The following is an 18711-nucleotide window of genomic DNA, read 5'->3' on the forward strand; positions in this document are numbered from 1 at the left end:
AATACATGACCTAAAAATAAACCTTAAGATTAAAAGTTTCCTTTGTCTTTCTGTCTTGCCTTTTCCCGTATTATTGCTTTGCACACTTCTAGACATTTTAGGAAGAGCATAGACCATATTTGTCACTAACATATTCAGCATTCAGTTAGCTGCTTAAATCTAATTTCACCCACGCATGAGCTATATGGGGGTGAAATTCAGATATGAACATTACCTTAATAACATATCTTCCATTCTTGTTTCTCATCTTTAAATTTTGCTTGATAGCATTCCGTGCCTGCAGAGGCTAGGCAAGCTCAGTCTCATCGGAAACGACGGTGATGAACGTTTAGTGCAGCCTCAGTCTGCGTTCACAGTCAGCTTCTCCCATGGGGTGTGGGAAAGCAGCGCGGCCTGCAACCTGACAAACGAGAGATGTGACAAACGTGAAGCCAAATATTATTCATGGGGATCGATGAATACTTTGACGTGCTGTTATAAAAGGATATACAGATCGCGTGCATGTTTTGCTTACTTGACGGCCTTTCATCTCAGATGCAGAGACTATGATAAAACTCTGCAGGAATCCGGGCTCTCCAGCAGAGCTCGGTTTGGCTGATGGCCCGTTCATACCTGTTGTGCTTTGGACTGTGATCCTCCTCTCTCTTGGACATCAGGTTGTTTTACAAAGCTTCCAGACCTTTGCCTGACAAGATCTTTTGAACCCCATGAAATCAGCCTTGTTGGGCAGGAAGAGTCACCAAAAGTCTTCCTACGTGCATTATTTCAGTCCTGTGGGCCAGCTTGCATTATCTCCCACATATTTGGGTATCTGGTTTCTTTCAGAAACTTTACTATTAAAAAAAAAAAATCTTAGTTTAAATGAATATATTTTTTGCCTATTTTAATCATCCTCTTTTATGGTAGTGTCAGATGTAGCCTTATTTGAAGAATTTAATTAATTTTTATATTTGCCCTCACTGTTTTGATTCAAGGACATGGCACAAATAGATGAATATTGCTTCCCCAGATTTATGTTTAACTCCAAAAGAGTAACCCGTATACAAATAACGGAAATATTTATGAGTTTGCCCTTCAAGTGTTTTTGTTTGTTTAGTGTTTCAGAAGTTACTCTGCGGGAAAAAGAAGATGCTTCCACATAAAATGATACGTCTGCAGAGCTCATGAAATACTGTCTTACTCTTCGGAGCACACCAACATCCCCCTCCTGTGCAGAAGCCTCCCTAGGAGCTTGCTGTGGGCATGAAGGGTAAGAGCAGGCTACCGTGACTTTTATTGCATCTGCACATGTGTCACCCTTGGTTGCTTCCCTTTTTCTCCTGATGACATACTAGCTCAATAAGGCGTAGCATAACTAACCTGAAGTGCTGTAGCCATCAGGAATTGGAAAATCATTCAGCAGCAGAGTCGGTAGTTAGCCTAAGAGCCTACCCCGGCTGATGGGGGAACAGGCTTGTGGGTGAAGGAGGTTATTTATGGGAATCATTTGCTCAGCTGCGGTAGAATTAGGTCTTGCAGTTGGAAAGAGAATCTGTAATAAAGGAATCCACATCTTTGGAAAAATGCCTTGCTCTGAGCTACAAATAATGCTGTGTTTAAAAAGCTGGAGTTTTCTTTGTATTTACAGAAAATTAAACCAGGGGTTCCCCTGTGCTAGCATATGCTCTGGAAATGATCTTTGTGTCTGGTATTTTAGCATGCTTCTATTTAACTTTGTCTGGCTTTCTGCTACCATTAATTGTATCTATTAGTCATTAGTCTGTTAAACTCTTCGTATATCTCGTTTCTTTGGAGAATAAGAGTAATTTGAAATAGTTGGAGAATGCTGGCTAGGCAAGTGATTGAGTTTATAAAACAGAAACGTTACGTTCCTCTTTATTTACAATTATTGTAAATGGAAAATGCATCTATTGTTTGTGTTTCTCTGAAATGACATACCACTCTTTCAGACACCTGAAGACCCATTATCACCTCCATATTTTTTGTGTTGCTTTGTCTGTGAAAGAAAATGTCCTTTATTGGCCTATCTCAGAAATAGCATCTCATCAGTTGGGAACCGATTTAGCATTCTTTTAATTCAGCAGATCATTAGAATATATATGGCACTTCCAGGGAAAATCAAACCACGTGGAAACAATAAAGACTGGCAGTTGTGTCTGATCAACAGTAATAGTCCAGCATCTAGGGAAAAAATGATGATGCATTTTAATTCTGAAGCCTATCAACATTTAACAAAACTGGTTTTTGTATTTTTAGGCCATTACAAAAATACCAGTAGTTGGGTTTCTTTTTTTTGGGGGGGGGGGGGGGGGGAAGAGGGTGAAAAGACAGACAGCTGCAAGGACTTGCAGCAGATTCTGATTCTTTATTTTGTTTGACCTGATTTAACAAGCTTCCTCTGTTGAAATATCATAGTCTATGTTGGGATTTATGTCAGGAAGCACAATATGTGCAGTGTGGGTGAGTGAGCTTGCATAAACTGTCAATGAAGATCAATTATAGGAATTATTGAATTACACATTAGATAAGAAGCAGATGACTTCTTTTTGCATGCAAGTGCGGTGTTAACTATTTTTGTCTAAATTAAAATATAGCCATACAGGCAGTGAAAATCTGTCACTAAGCGTCACAAGCTGCCCAGGCTTATTGATTATTTCTTTCTTTACGATTGAAGTCCTGCAGGATTTGGCATGAAGCGCTGTGCAGATGAAGCAAGAGAGCATCAATCTACTAACAACGTACAATTTATATGCAGCTTGGGCAGAAATGGCCCCTTACAAAAGACTTGACAGGGATGGAAAGGAAAATGTTAGTTAGCAGTTGCCATTTTCTGCTGTGTCGGTACTCCCGATTCACGCCGTGGGAGTTGTGTGCCCTCCTGCTCATACCGCAGCTGGGCAGTTGACAGCAGGGTGGCGAGACGGGCTTCTTCCTGCACGTTCCTCATTTACAAATACCTTGTATCGGCCTCTTTATTGCCTCTTTTTGGATGCCTAGATGGCATTTTTTCCCCAGGAGGCTACATATAAGGTGGGAAGGCTGGCTCTAGAATAGCCATCCTTTAGCTGGCTCTGCACAGCTGTTGAACACCGCTGCCAGCACTGCCTGTCTGTGCCTCTGGCTCAGCGTGGTGCTGAAGAATCCCAGCTTGTCAAAACAGAAAACCAGTAGGGTTTAAAGAGCCCTTTCCAAGAGAAAAATAGCTGTTCTTATTCACAGGAACTTTGATGCTGGGGTACTGAAAGGCATCAGAGCGAAACCCAGGAGAATATAGAGAGGACAGAGGTGCAACAAACTGCACAGCCTGTGTGCAAATACTCTTTTATTCCAGCATCCTGTATTCTAGAATGTACAATCTTTATTTCCTAATATCTGTTCATGGTGGGTTGAGTTGATGCAGAACCCAGCCTCCTTCGCTGCTTTTACCGCTGTCTTCTGGAGGATTTTAAGTGGTAGCTGGTGCTTTAGAAAGGTTGTTAGCAAATAACAATTACTTAAAATAGATTTTTTTGTTTGTTTTTTGTCATTTTGAGGCTGGCTGTTAGGCTTTTTCTGATAATTGTTTGATATGAAAAGCTGACTACTTTCCGCTTCATGTTTAAAAGGTTTGAGAATTGTAATATTTACTATGCCCCGACAAGTTTGCACCTCTCCCTTCGTTTCCAAGAAGGTAATTGCTGTTTGCTGTTTTCATCCACCGGCACAATTCATAAATGCAGCATCTGAGCCATTTCAATATTTCAGAGACTCAATGCACAAGACTCGTTGCTCTAAGGAAAACTGGATAGCCGAGTGATGGGAAGAGCAGAAAGTAGAAAATATTCTACCGTAGTACTTAGGTAATTCATTCAATTATAGAGGAATTTGAAACAGTAGCATAAACCTGCCTTTTATTAAAAAGTGATTTTTAAAACTTTAAGTCCATCTGCAGTACTTTAAAAACAAAGGAAAAAAGAAAAGTAGCCTTAACCTTTTTTTGCAGGAAGTGTTTATTCCACAGAAACTCATGGAGTTTCCGTTCCTCTTTCAAGACTTGTATTTTAGTAGCCAGCCTTTGGCTAAAAATGGCTACATGCAATTCCTTGGCAGACCATGAACACTGCAACAACCTCCCACCATGGGTTTTTTGTTTTGTTTTTTTTTTTTCTGTTTGAGGAAGAATAGACTGGTTTTGTAGCCTTTTCCTTCCAGGTAGTAAAGGAAATTTAAAAGTGTAAGAAAACAATGTGAGCCAGGCCACTACCACGTCAGGAATGGTGAGCAGTGCTCCAAAAAGAGCGACTTGCCCATGCAGGGACCTCCAGAGCAGCCAGAAATTGTCATTCAGTCCCTGTATGAACATTAAGTTACTTCACTCTTTGTCAGTGTTCTCTCTTAATCACTTATTCATCACAATTCTTAACATGGAAAAGCTGTTTAAAAATCAGAATCCCACAATAGTCACTGTAAAGTATTTCTTGGCCTCCAAGCAAACAGTATAGAACTAATTCTAGAAGAATTAAATAAAGTAACATGTAGGCTGTCATTGCCGAGTTCTTCAAGACAGGAATGAACACTCCCACTCAGAGCAAGAACATCTTAAATCTGTAAAGTACCAAAATCGTGATTCCAAATTAAAAAATAGACAGGCAATCATATCTAAATCTCTTTTAGTCTTACCTGGAAGAGTCCTTCTACATTCAAGCTGTCATTGCCTCATCTGATGCTTTTATTTATACTCTGAACAAAGCGCTACTGTTGTTCTTTTCTACCCTGTTCATTCTTGCCGCCATGCCTATAAGGCTGCAGTGCACAGATCACTGTTTACTAGAATTTTTTGAATAAATCTTCAAACGAAAAAAGATAGAATTTCTTTCAAGTTCAGTTATGTGAAGAAGCCAAGTCTACCTCTGTATCTTCATTCACCAGAGTTAGTGAAAAGTTGTTTGTTTTTTTAAAAAGAGCTTACATAATTTTAACAGACATATTTTGTTTAATCTATTTTAATACTTATTTTTGATGCTTCAGTCTGACAGTATTTGTTCTACTAAACTGTAGGTAAGGGCAAGTGGTTTTATTTTGCTTTTACATAACAAATCTTGGAACTCCATAGTACGTTGTGGCTACATCTGCCAGCCACCGCTGGGCTGCAGGAAAGCACCTTATACTTCCCAATGACTTCTGCAGCAGGGACGACTGGAGCAACTGCCTCAGTGTGTGGATTTGATATGAGCAGGCTCTTCCCCACTAAACTGTAGTTTGTAACTGGCACTGAACTGACCTATTTTTAAAAAAACAAACTGCCAAACATCCCTGTTTCAAAAAGGGGGATGCTTTCCACTCCGGTGGAAAACTGATTTAGCAATGCTTTCCCTCCCCAGATGGCCGCCTGCCATTTTGTTATATAGTGTAGTCTCAACATCAACCTAACCTTCTGTATTCCAGAAAACTCCAAACAATAACTAGACCTGTTCTCCCCCAAATCACAATGCTATAGCGACATATGAACGTCTTTCAACGCCATCTAGCTAACTCCTAAATGAATTCACATTCTTACACCTTTCTGGAAGTCAGCCAAAGAGATTTATGGGTATGCATGGCTCTGCTGCTCATCAATATTGGATAGGGAGATGTCTGTCTGGCACACCTCTGCTTCTGGCCGGTCTCAGGGACAGAGATCCACTAAGAGCCTACTACTTACATTAAGACAGAATGAATCTTTCTGGGCTCTTTCCCTTGATGACGGTCAAATTTCCAGTTTCCGAATATAGCGCACGGACTGGATTGAGTCAGAAATTCTTTCACCACAAATCAGGATACACAATGTTCCGCGGCCCACAGGAGGGTGGGGAATGCCAGGTTTCTAAATGGAATTCCAACACATGGCAACGAAGCGCCGATGACCATCCCACAAGCCAGCAAATTGTGGTTTGTTGATTGAAGGCATGGAGGAGTCCTCCTGTGAACATCTAGAATTCATTTGTCTTAGGACCAATGTAAGATTAAATTCTAATAATAAGTTTTAATTGTGCTCACAAAAGAATTTGGTATCTTCACTATAAAGGTATCTCAGTTCATATCTTCTCCTGCAATCTAGGTAAAATATACTTGGGTGTGGCCATCTTTTACATGATTACCATATCTAAATTCCAGAGTAATCGAGTATTTTGTTATATGCAATTTCCAGATGATAAACCGTGCCTGTCCCATTCTAGGCTTTATCTTCTAAAACAGAGTTCAACATCGCCTTCCTTTCCACATCAATGAAAACATGCAAGTAGTTCTGTAGCTACATTTAAAACAAAACGTTTATTATAGTTGCTCAGATACTTTGTCAGTTTTGCTTTAATTAGGCCCCATCACTTGTTGCTCTGCAACATATAATTCCCATTAAGTCATGAAAAATTTAGTTTTCAGCTGCTCCAGGAGATGTTAATGTGAACACATCAATATTCATGTGTCTTGACAGATCGTGAGGTTTAATAAATTGCTTTCTATAAAACAATTTTTGTGGAATCAGGGGTGTTCCTGTGATAGCACAAAGGCAGCCTAAAGCTGAGATAAGTAAAAGATCATTTGCTTTTCACTGCATCTAAAAATTAAAAAATTATTTCACCAGTAAGTAATGAAGTATTTGTATTAGGATAAGTATTAAAAAAAAATAACGTGGAGGACAATTAGGATTAAAAACCCCCTCATTTTCATGTGGTTAAATGCTCAGTTCGCATATAAAAAGGATTGTTAGTGACCCAATTCAGTTACCATTCCGTTTTGGTCACACCAGAAATTCAGCGTGATTATGTTGGGCCTTAAAGAGCAATTCAGCACAGGGCTGTATGGTGGGAGAGTCTGGGGAGAAACCACGGGTACTCGCTGCACGGCGTGTGCTGCACGAGGAGCCCTCGGAGCTGGGATTAGGCCTGAGGAGCAGCACGCATGTCTGTCTGCATTTTTAGAAATAAGTAACAGATAGATGATGGCTGTGTATCTAATAGGAAGGCTACCATGTGTATTTAAAGCACTTTTAATGGATTTTACTTCTGCAAATATAAAGAAAATAAAAATAAAGTATAGCCCCCCAGCGAACATTAGCACTTCTATAATACTGTTATTAGCATATTGCTAATACAAACAAAAAAGGCCTTCAATATTTCAATCAAAATAACCTTGAAGAATATGATCAGGTGTAGCTCTGCACCTAACTTCTAGTGGAAGTCTACGGAAGAAACACCTAACAGCCTTTAGGTCTTTTACGGTTTCATTTCCTCCCTGCTTATCCTAGGAGAATGATTGCAGAGTGTTCTTTTCCCAAAAATTCTAAGGAGGAAATTAAAAATACTGCAGAAGGGAAGACAATATAATTGTTTTCCTGGCGATTATTTCTCTTTGCCTTCATATCTTCTCTGAAACGGAATTTACTTACCTCTTCCATAACTGTCATTCCTGAAGACGTATTGTGCAAATATTTACATCCCCTGTAGTGCGCAAGACTCTTGCATCGAAGGTGGATATTTTGTGATAGTTTGGGAAAACAAAGCGGAAAAAAATGTGCCTAGGATCTAGGGATTATTTAGCCCTATTCAACAATGGTGAGAGCTGCCGTTAGCAAGGGTTTATGACAGTATTCCAGTCAGCCAAGTTTAACCCTTTATTTTGATGCAGAAGGTGATAACCCAGCTACGATCAGGGTTAGGGCTAGGAAAAAAGATGGAAGAGCTTGGATTATTACAGGATCTTTTAAATACTGGCGAGTTAGAGAAAGGAATAGAGCTGCCAAGGGAGAATTCATTTTTTGTTTTCATACGCATATAGATCAGCTACGGTGAAGGCCAGCCGTAACATTCAACAAAAGAATCACTGACAAACACGATTTATTTCTGGAGTCCCCATGCTCTGGAAGCCTACGTTGCAAACTGCTACCAGTCTGCATGAATGGATTAGCATTAAAAGGACAGAGCTGAAGAGATTTCCAAGGTAGGACAAAAAATAGGAGGGTTTTGGTCATGCTCAGCTCTTAGAATTGTGATAGCACAAGCCTTTTTTATTACCTTCTAGCCGCATGTCAATCTCAGGAAGTTAGCCTTGCTGCTCCAAAGATGGAGATATTGAAAAGTGATGCTGTTGTAAATACGGAAGTTCACAGCCCGATGGTGTTGGGGGGTTGGCATCGCTCTGCCCATTAAAATATGGTGATGTTAGTTTGGATGAGAACCTGAGTGCCAGGTTCTTGGCAAAAAGCTGGCATACCTCCATGCCTGATCTTTTACTTTTACCTTTACTTAGTGGCTTAGACCCTGAGCAAGCCTGAAGGGTGTCACGGTGACACGCAGTCTTTGGAACGCGGTCACCTTGGCGCACTATGCAACAGCACGAGGGAGGAGAATTTTGGCCGAGGAAATAAAAGGAAACCCCTACTCTTACAATAAAAAAATGCCAAACAGATGGTAACCAATTCAGTGCATGGTGAGATGTCAAAACACGTCGAGCACTGTATTGGGCCCTGTTTAGGGAAAATCATAGAGCTATTTATTCTGTTAGGCTTTTGAATGACCTATTAATTTAATAGTAGGGAATAAACCCTTGTTTTGTACAATTGCAGGTCTGCTGCTGATCCTTCAAGTTTAGTGAGTTGATCCACAGGAGCAGCTGCCAAGAAAAAAGAAGCGATATATAATTTGACCGTTATAAAGACAAAGAAGTAGTATCAAGATTGCTCTCGATAAAAATATCAAAAGTAGGAAGGAATCTCCACTTTCACTCTGAAGACTTCAGACCACCAATTTAAAGAAAAACGAAATACGGGCTCTTCGGAAAAGGTATTTATTTTTTACCTGAGACATCAGAAATGGGTACTGAGGTTTTATCGCTGAAACTGCACAGCTTTTCTCTCTCTCCTCTCCTCCCTCCGTCTACCGCTTCAGCTTCTTTTCTTAATGTTTGATAACAGCTCTGGTGCAGCTATACTTTCTTGCAACTATTTCATTTTGCTAGTAGATGTTCTTGTTTATGCGAGTCTTTTACACAGCAAAGAAAAAACAGTAAGTGATCTTCTATCACATGGCTGCTTCTAGCGAAATAGGTGCTTAAGGGCCTTCTTGAAGGGAAACGGATCTAAACTGAGCCCTCACTGAAATTCTGAGGAAAACCAAATCTGCCCCAAAGAATGCTTTTAACAGCCAGCTTCTTTGCTTGCAAGCACTCAACAGTACACAAACAAGGAAATCCTTATTTGGGAAAATTAAGTTATAACCATGAAAATCGTAGCAACTGAACTCATAGTGTAGTCGAAGCTGCTGGGCGGCTGAGAGGCCAGTTACCTGAGGCAGACTTGCTCGCCAAGGAGCGCCGTGCAACGCACCTGGCCGGTGAAACCGATTCGGGCTACGGTGTGGGAGACCCTGAAGTAGTGTTCGTGCTGTAGAAGGGAAAGAGTAACTTAATGCGGACGAGGTGAAACCTTTAATGACCCATCTCCTCGTCCAGTTTGTGATGAGCTGTTCTACACCATCCTGCAGAAAAGATGGAAGGAGAATCAGCCGCACCTTGTTATTTGGACACAATATGGGAAGGAGCTGTCAGAAAGAGAACTCAGCTCTTTCGCTTCTCCCACTTTCTAAATCTAAACTAACGTACAGACACGGTCATTTCTCAAGTGGCATTAGAAACAGCGTGGATATTTAACAGTAATTTTGGCAGTTAAAGGAGAGGGGGCTAATGGCATTTGTGCAGGAGAAGGGGAAGGGCAGAGGAGCCTCAAGTTCCCCTCTTAGTTTGGATGGCAGACGAGACTTGTCCAGATTCTAGCAGAGAGTACCCTTAGACATGGTAGGTTCCAGCTATCAAGGCAGGATGTGGTATTTTACTAAAATGCATCTGCATGAAAACTGACCTGTTTATGAAAAGGAAGCTCTTTATCGCACTTCTTTTTAAGAGCTGATGTCTCCTGTGCAATGCAGTTGCGGATGAGACATAGACAATGACAGTGTCCTGAATGGAATCCAAAAAGCAAATTGGCAGTGCAGGTGGTGGACAATAAATTAGACTTTAAAAATTCTTTCAGGTTTAATAACTTGAAATGAACCCAGATATGTAAGTCTGAGACGAGAAATACACCGAAAATATGTCAGTGTTCCAGGGGTGGACTGGAAGAGGTGGAAGGAAGCACAAATCTGTAAAATGATTTGTATAAAGTCATGATATAATAAATCCGTCAGTGCATTACTTTATCAGCTAGATGCCAAGCCCGTATTAGCATAATTAAAAGGATTGCTGGATAGCAAAACATCTTGTTTTATGTCACTACACAGCAACGTGATTATTTTTAAGGAACCCCATCACCTAGACTTCTGTTGCCAGCTTAAATCCTGCCAAGACACTGTGCAGCAATGAAGTCCACTTTGAAATAGCATCCTGTGTTTTGCAGAGCTGGGATGTTTGCAGATAGCATCACCGCTTCATGCTGATCTCCGCCGCGGACATCGCTGTACTGATCCATTGTTAAACAAGGTCACGCTGCATTCCGCTTAGCATTTTGATGGATGGCATGTCGGCACTTCCGAGGGGATGCCGAGCTGGAACATTTTCACCAATGCTTCACTTGAAAGCTAATTACCCTATATAGGAATAAAACGGCCACACAGATCACCAAAAAAGGGGGGGGGGGATGACGACAACATAAAGGTCAAATAAGCATTTTAGAGAGGAAAATTAAAAGCTGCTGCAAACATTTTTGTTTCCCCTCTGGCTGTCCTACCCGGCAGGTAGCTGCTGCCAACCATGACGCCTAGTCTACGGTTGAACCAGCTCCAGTCAGAACTATTAAGAATGAGTCATTTTTGCCTTTCAAGACCTGGCAAAGAGAAGGGGAAGAAAAAAAAACAAAAAAAAAAAAAAAAAAAGAAGAAGAGGAGGTAAAATACAGGACAAGTGGCGTACGCTTTACGGGAACCAAACCGTGAGAGCAGAGCAGCCCCCGAGGGACGGCACCCGGCAGCCGCGGCCCGGCGCAGCTCAGGCCCCGCGGGGGCCCCGGCCGAGCGAGGACGGCTCCCCCCCGGCCCGGCCCGGCCCTCCTGCGGCCCCGGCCCCCTCCGCGGCGGGCAGGCCGGGCAGACCGCCGACTCGACGGTTAAAACCGTTAACCGCCCGCCCCGCCCGGGGGAGTGACGCACAGCTGACGTCCCCAGGGGGCCTCAGCCGCGCCTCTAGGGAGGCCGCGCCTCGTCACGACTGCTCTTCCGCCAGCCCGCCCTCGGGATTGGCCGAGCCGGGGGCGCCTGCCGCGCGTCATCGGAAGCGATGGTCGCCGGGATACGCCGCGGGCTCCGTTCAAACCTGGATGGCGGTAAAGCGGGGCGGCAGGTGGGGAGGGCGGCGCGGGGGCCGGGGGTGGCTGCGGGCCGGGGGGTGGCCGGGGGTCGGAGCGGCGGCGGCAGCGGCAGCGCGGGCTCCTGCGTCGCGGGCAGCCGCTCCGCGGGGCGCAGACGCCGCCGCCGCCGCCGTCTGAGGGCTCTGCGCCGTCGGGGTTTGTTTCCCGTCTGCGCCTTTCCCTCTCCCCGCCTTGCCCAGAAAACGCAGTCGTTGCTGTTAGGCTCCGGATGCGCTCAAACCTGCTAGCTTTAATAACTTTTGTCTCCAAGGAAATACAAATGTTGCTTAAATTATGCTCCCTTCATCCCTCTTTTTTTATTGTCTCTGCTTGAAAGTCCTGGTTCTCTTTTTCAGGTGATCTTTTCTACAAAATAATCTGTAAAGATGTTGAAGTTCAAATGCGGCGCCCGAAATCCGGTAGAGGCAGGACCGATGGAGCCCATCACCAGCCGAATTTCTCGGCTAAATCTTCTCTTTCAGGTAAAGAGCATCTGGCATGGGATTACCGATCTCAGTTTCCTCTGTGTCCGTACCCGGCGTATCAAAATACAGTTTTGCTTGTTTGTGTGGACACGCAAAGCGTGCTTGTGTGGCCCCTTGGAGGAGGGGGTAGAAGAAGGGGATAACTTGTTGAAGTTCAAAGTGGGAATCTAGTTTGCACAAAGTCCAGTGGATAGTAGCTGGTCTTACGTTTATGTGCATCTGTTAATGTTTTAGCCGGAGTGGATTTTCCCACGTAAAGAAGGAATATTGCGTTCAATGTCCTGTAATCTGCAGTTTTTTCATGGGTGGTGTAGCTGGGGGTTTGCCGTGGGATGGATTTACCTAACCAGCTGCTGTTTGGTTATCTGAGGTTCAGCAGCTTTTCCTTCTAGAGCTAATATTGATACTGATTGCTTAAACTATTTGTACCATGAAAAAACCCACATGGTACAATGTCAAGAAAAAAGCTAGTCAGATCAGAGTCATCAGTAGGATGTAGATAGTTTCAAGAAAGCTGTGATTTGAACTTTAACAATCCTTAAAGGATTGCTTTGTCGAAAAGTAAAATACCTGTAACAACTATTACAGATAGATATAACGAGTTGATATGTTTACCTCACACCTCTGCATCGTTTCTCTAATTTCTGAAGTAGTGATTTTTAAATGGATAATATATAATTGCTCTATACATATGTTATTGATTTGAGGGTTTTCATTGTTGTCTGAGACTCCATCTGCTGTTGCTTTTTTTTTTTTTCCAGGGGAAGCCACTCTTTGTGACTCAACAGCAGATGTCTCCTCTCTCCCGGGAAGGCATCCTTGATTCTTTATTCGTTCTTTTTGAAGAATGCAGAAACCCCGCTTTAATGAAAATTAAACACGTTGGCAACTTTGTCAAGAAGTGTAAGTTTGTTGAGACCAATTTTCAGGTGTCATTTTATAAGGTAGTGCTTAAGGATCTGAATGTTTAAATAATGCTTTAGTTGCTTTGATTCAGTAATGATTGTAAGCCAGGACTTTGAGCATCAGACTTCTTGTGGACAGACTCAGCATTGCAAAGGGGACCTTGGCAATCTTAGTGGGGCTTTGTTCAGGTCCAAAAAGGTCAAATGCCAAGTGGCTTTTGAAGTGCTGTGACTCGAATGTGCATCCTTCTTAGCCTGTACTGTATTTATAGTTGAGGAGGCACTTTAACAGTGCCTGAGTACTGCATAAGGCAAAGCTCCAAGTCCGCACAATAGGATGTCAGAAGTTGAGAGCAGGACAGTAACTAGAGGTATGGGGGGGGGGGGGGGGGATCTAGAAAGGAACTTGGTAATACTTGGCTCTTTCAGCTTGAAGAAATCTTTTGGCTTCCACGTGTTACACAAATTTTGCATGTGTAACTTGTAAATAGTAATTCTGTGCTTCAGAAATATGATTTCTGACAGAGTATTTTACTGATGATGTGCTCAGATTCTTTGTGGGGGGAAAAAAGGGTTCACGATTTTTTCTATTAAGATATACTAGAAAGACGTTTGGTTAAAAGTAACTTCTCATGCCCCCTGTGATAGTTCCATCCAACAGTTTCTGGATATTATTAGCAGAGAGTCATTTTCTGCTCGTCTGAAGAATTTTTAGAACAATGTACAGAGAACAATTGATTATCACAGTGCATGCTGGTTGAAACTAGTCAATGGAAAACTTGAACGGAACATCTGAAACGTCATGTCTACGGTTATTTGTTAGACAATAGACTGGTGCCTCCCACAGGTAGAGGAGGAAACCCTGCCACTTGACTTGTAGAACTCGGCTGGGTGAAGCCCTCGTATTTAGAGAATGCGCTTTGTATTGGTAAAGGATGGTTGGAAAGAAATTAGAAACAAAAGAGGCTATCAGCCTCTGATGTTATGAATGGGACAGAATTATGGTTGCTATGGGAACCGTCTTAACATTTCCTGATTCCTTTGTAGGTACCATATTTCAGTCTTAACTATGCATTAACACAGTCTTTTTCTAGTTCTTATGCATACTGGTTTTTTTAAGAAGCATATTCTGGAATGATTTAACATTTCTTGAGAGTCTGGAACTAAATGTTTTTTTTGTTTTATTCCCCATTTATGATGTTGTGTTCGTTATGAAATGCCAGTTGGCTAATGTAAAAATAAGTGTTTTATTTTTATAGATGCAGAGACTATAGCTGAATTAAGGGAACTGCAACCCAGCGTGAAGGATTTTGAAGTAAAGAGTGTGGTTGGCTGTGGTCACTTTGCAGATGTAAAAGTAGTAAGAGAGAAAGTTACTGGTGACGTATATGCCATGAAGGTGATGAGCAAGGAGTCCTTGTTGGCGCAGGAGCATGTACGTATATTTCTCCGTTATGACAGTAGAACGATAAATTACAATTTATCAAACATTTCCCTTTTGTCACTACTATTAGAATTAAGATAAAAATATATCTCGAGGAGGATCATCCTCCATTTCAGTGAAGTAATATATTTGTGTGTAGTTTTACTGTGTTTAAAAGCCATTGTCACAGACCATGAATCTGTTGGGTGAGGTGCCATCCAAACCAAAAAATGGCCCTTGTCTCAAAGAGCTTACCATCTAATTGCAAGACAGCTAAAAACAGATTAAGAAAATACTGGATCAGTATCGATCAGCTTGATGATGGCTTGAATTTTCAGGCAATCTAGTCATTAAGGTTTTTTTTATTTTAAAGAGCGACATAGAATGTCAAGAGTGGGTGTGAAGGCAAACTGTGGTGACTGGATTTTTATGGAGAGCCTCTCACTAGCTTGAGAAATGTGTTACTTGAAACTTAAAAAAGGGATAATGGAGGTTGTTATCATCGTTTGGTGAGAAACAGAAGTTAATCTTTCACTGACATGAGATGACAAGTAGGACAGAGATACTCCATGAAGGACCTTGTGAATTTATACAGCGATACCTACATCAGTTGTTCCCAATATTTGGTGCAGTCAGGTTGCTCCTGGGATCCCTTAGCATTGTTTGTGGCTATCAGAAATGAAGATAAACTGAAATTATTCTTGCTGTGGTACAGGTTGACAAGAAAGCAAGGTACGATCCTACCCTCGATATGATACTTGCTCAATCTTCTTGCGTGTGGGTCAGTGAAAGTAGGGAATGTTGATCTAAATGAACTGGCAGTATCTCTGTAATAAAATTAATTCCTCGTTGTCTGGCTGCACATCTAAGTAGTTAAATAGTCGCTAGAGGATGATTTCAAGAAAGCCTTGTAGTTTAATACCTTACAATGAATTTATTACTGAATTAGCTGTAAGATGCTACCCCATAATTGTTCTAGCTTCTTTTTTGCCTGTCTGATTCTTTTGAGATTAGTTTTATTAGGGCCAGTCCAAATGAGGTTAACCAAGATTGCACTCCAGACTGGTAGATGCTTCACCAGCTTGAAGGGGGAGCAGGCCTTTGCTGCAGCGACTATTCAGTTGAAAGCAAGCTAGACAACAGAAGGTGGGAGGGGAATGGAAAATGCAAAGGAGTAAAATTACTTCTTTAAATGCGCACATCATAAGGAAATAGCATTTAATATTTTCTGTGTACTTTTTCTGTGACGCGTGCCTTTGGCACAGACTCAAATCGTTCTAAAGCTAGGGGATTCTAGTGTATTCTGACACATTTTCATCATGATATAACTGAACACTTCCTTTTTTCGTAGGTGTCATTTTTTGAGGAAGAACGCAGTATATTATCTCAGAGCACCAGTCCATGGATTCCACAGTTACAATATGCATTTCAAGACAGGAAAAATCTCTACTTGGTAATGCCTTGTCTTTGTTTCTTTTCTCCTCTATTGAACACTATTGCCATTGTTACGCTGAAGAACAGTGTGATGGTTGAAATGTGCTCATCTTCTGTAAATTTTCCTGCGTTACATGCAACTGTTTGATGTGTGTCCAGTGTCTTATGGAGGAGTTGAATGGAATGTGCGGTGTATATACGGACTATATCTGTTCCTTTAAAATTTTATGTAGGTGATGGAGTATCAGCCTGGAGGGGACTTACTGTCGCTCTTAAACCGATATGAGGACCAACTAGATGAGAGTATGGTGCAGTTTTATCTTGCAGAGTTGGTTTTAGCCATTCACAGTGTCCATCAGATGGGTTACGTACACCGGTAGGTAAAGACTGCTTGCATTGCACAGAATATTTGATCAGTATCATTCCAGAAAAAGCGTTCTGGAATGATACATTCCTGATTTTTTTTGTATTTTGTCCTCTTTCAGGACAGTATTTCACATGCTGTATCAGAAAAGAAAATTGGAAAATTAATCAGACTCCAACTATAATTGTAGCTAAAGGCATTAACTTTGATGTAAAGTTCAAACTAATGTCGAGAAAGGATTGTTACATATATTTTCTGGAGGCTTAGTAAAAAGAAACCTTAATGTTGCACTATAAAAAATTTAAATCTTTTCCAGAGATTGTTGCTTTTAGCACCAGGTAGTGTGGGAAATTAGTGTAATTGTTAAAACTTGTTTTGTGCTGATTGGTGAACAGGGCAGTATAGGATGTTGGAGTAGTTAAATATCAGAGAGCTTTCTAAAGATCATATCAAGGCTTGAAGGCTGTTACTGTATGCATCTTCAAGTCACGGTGGTGTTTAATAAGCGTAGTCCGTTCTGAGGCTTTGGAAATGTTATGAAGTGTTTTATGTTCCAAGCAGCTGTAGTGGCTGCACTTAGAGCATAGGCTGTGGCTTTCTAGTGCAAGGTAGCTGCCTGGGTTTGAAAGATGTGCAGAATGAGTTGTGAGGAAATTTGGGAAGAAAGCTACCTAATACTTCACTGTAACTCAGTTACAGCATAGTCCAGGTGTGAAACCACCTTCTCTTTCCATCTTCTGTCAATACTTTTTAACTTTGCATGGAATAAGGGGAACTTTACTACTTTCCTATTTGCTTGGAAACAGAATGACAGTTGGAAAAGATTCCCACTCGTTAAGTTTTATGCAACTGAGCACACAGATGAGTGTGGCTGAAAAGGGATAGCCTGTTACCGAGATATGACAGTGGGGAATGGTGTGGAAAGGTGCCGATTGCTTTCTTCTTCCTTACAGAGATATCAAACCAGAGAATGTTCTTATTGACCGAACAGGACACGTTAAACTGGTGGACTTTGGGTCAGCTGCCAAAATGACAGTGAACAAAACGGTAATAACGTGGATTTAAAAGGACTTGTTTGGATAGTCCAGTCAAAAAGGGAAAACTAACTTTCTATCTGTTCCTTGATTACTCCTTTGTTCTTCTGCCTTTCCTGTCCAATATGGAATCTATTCGCAGTGATATTTTTCCATTTATGAATGGCTTTTCAAATAGGAGGTCGAGCAGCTTTTGCAGCTCTCGGTAGATGTGTATTTGCTTATTAAAATTTTAATACACAAGAAAGGTAAAGGCAAGTCTACTTTCTCGTGGTGCTGTACTGCAATACAAAATCAAACTTCTAGAGATTCTTACAACTGTTCAATGCTGTGTTTAAAGAAGGACATGGATTTATGATTGTTCATAACTGGACTGAAAATTGTGTTTGTTGTAACCGAGGTGGCACAGTTTTGAAGACCGGGGAGCTCTTGATTGTAATGAGTCACGTTCCAGTGTTCTGGTCTTTACTCACCAGAAAGCACTATATTGAAAGCTGTGAATCGGTTGAGGTTTTTTTATAAGTTGCTTGTAAGTTTAGGTAACTGCATACAATTTCAAGTGATAATTTGGAATTAAAATATATCTGAGCGAGAATATGAAGTTCTATACCAGATTCCTGTCTTGTTTTACAATTTTGATTTTTTCATAGCATTTTCTTAGTATTGTGAGTCTTAATATTCTGTTTTCCCCGTTCTTCCCTTTTCAGTGCTTCTCTGCATTGCATTTTTCTTTTAAATTTTTTCTCCACGTTATCTTTTCAGTCAGCTTCAGGTTTTTGTGTTAGTCTGCCTGCTGTTTTGTTTCTTTCTTTATGCCACTGGGTGCAAAAATGATTGCGGTTTTGGCTCCTGAATTACCTTTTCTAAGCACTCCCGAAATTCAAATACTAGTACTCTGCTGATCATGAACACAAAGTAAAAAAAAGTAGGGACGACACAGAATGCAATGCGGGCAGGGAATATTTATGTCTAAATTTGACTAGTTTTGAAATTTAGAAAGAAAAAAAAAAAAAGAGGTATGTTTTATTACCAAGGTCACAATGAACAGAAAGTGCTGTAATTTCACTTGGTATATCTTCGCTTCTAGGTAAACGCTAAGCTACCTGTTGGCACACCTGACTACATGGCACCAGAAATGCTGACGGGCTTGAATGGGGATGGCAAAGCTTCTTATGGTCCAGAATGTGACTGGTGGTCCCTAGGAGTCATTGCGTATGAAATGATTTATGGAAGGTCTCCGTTTGCTGAGGGGACTTCAGCAAAAACTTTCAATAACATCATGAACTTCCAGGTAGAGAGGACTCCTTCCACGTTCTTGGGTAAAAAGGCTGTAACTGAAGATCATGTTGTTACAGTTGAAAAAAGAAGCTTATGGCTGGCTCTTACTTTGTCATGTTCGTAAAACATTTAGCATGTATGCTTTATGTTGGTTTTATGTGTCTCTGTATTGTAGATATCAAGTTATTTTTTGTAACAGGTGTTTAAAAATAACCGTCTGCAATGCCTGAATTAAAAAAGATTTAGCTGCCCGTCTTAGGCAACTATAATTGGAGCATTTCCAAAATAATCTCGAAAAGGGATTGAAAGGATGAATTGTGGATTGATAAAGTTCCTGAACCTTACTAAGTGTTTCTGGATAGTAAAGACAAGGGCTAGCTATGAAGGGCTGCAGAAAGGCTTGAGGATATTGCGCATCTGCATGATTAAAACATCGTGTGA

At 41.2% G+C, this 18711-nt stretch overlaps 1 protein-coding gene and 2 long non-coding RNA genes across 12 annotated transcripts in view; 2 read left to right on the plus strand and 1 right to left on the minus strand.

The window, feature by feature from the left end:
- Positions 1–240: 240 nt before the first annotated feature.
- On the minus strand, positions 241–10007 carry LOC148054399 (uncharacterized). 2 transcript variants are annotated; one of them, XR_015707217.1, is made up of 6 exons: positions 9869–10007; positions 9297–9394; positions 8811–8993; positions 7403–8625; positions 5681–5948; positions 241–400 (listed from the first exon to the last, which is right to left on the minus strand). It is a non-coding gene; the product is annotated as an uncharacterized LOC148054399 (long non-coding RNA). The 2 variants fall into 2 exon arrangements; XR_015707219.1 differs by lacking the exons at positions 241–400; positions 5681–5948 and adding an exon at positions 6307–6923.
- Positions 1121–8817, plus strand: LOC148054400 (uncharacterized). The gene is made up of 3 exons (XR_015707220.1): positions 1121–1249; positions 7792–7953; positions 8579–8817. It is a non-coding gene; the product is annotated as an uncharacterized LOC148054400 (long non-coding RNA).
- A 1193-nt stretch (positions 10008–11200) lies between the features above and the next one.
- The window catches only part of CIT (citron rho-interacting serine/threonine kinase), a 72366-nt gene continuing 64855 nt past the window's right edge, over positions 11201–18711 (plus strand). For 5 of the 9 annotated variants that reach the window (XM_087768686.1, XM_087768688.1, XM_087768692.1 and 2 more), the window contains exons 1-8: positions 11201–11323; positions 11704–11829; positions 12594–12735; positions 13997–14172; positions 15512–15613; positions 15828–15970; positions 16912–17005; positions 18080–18283. In XM_087768686.1, the coding sequence (XP_087624812.1) occupies positions 11734–11829; positions 12594–12735; positions 13997–14172; positions 15512–15613; positions 15828–15970; positions 16912–17005; positions 18080–18283 (957 nt within the window). In that variant the 5' untranslated portion in view covers positions 11201–11323; positions 11704–11733. The remainder of the gene's footprint in view (positions 11324–11703; positions 11830–12593; positions 12736–13996; positions 14173–15511; positions 15614–15827; positions 15971–16911; positions 17006–18079; positions 18284–18711) is intronic. The other 4 variants (XM_087768690.1, XM_087768693.1, XM_087768691.1 and 1 more) reach the window with 1 other exon arrangement.

Source organism: Nipponia nippon, unplaced genomic scaffold, assembly GCF_047370975.1.
Source record: "Nipponia nippon isolate SJK-2023a ecotype South Korea unplaced genomic scaffold, ASM4737097v1 scaffold_30, whole genome shotgun sequence".
Taxonomy (NCBI): Eukaryota; Metazoa; Chordata; class Aves; order Pelecaniformes; family Threskiornithidae; genus Nipponia; species Nipponia nippon.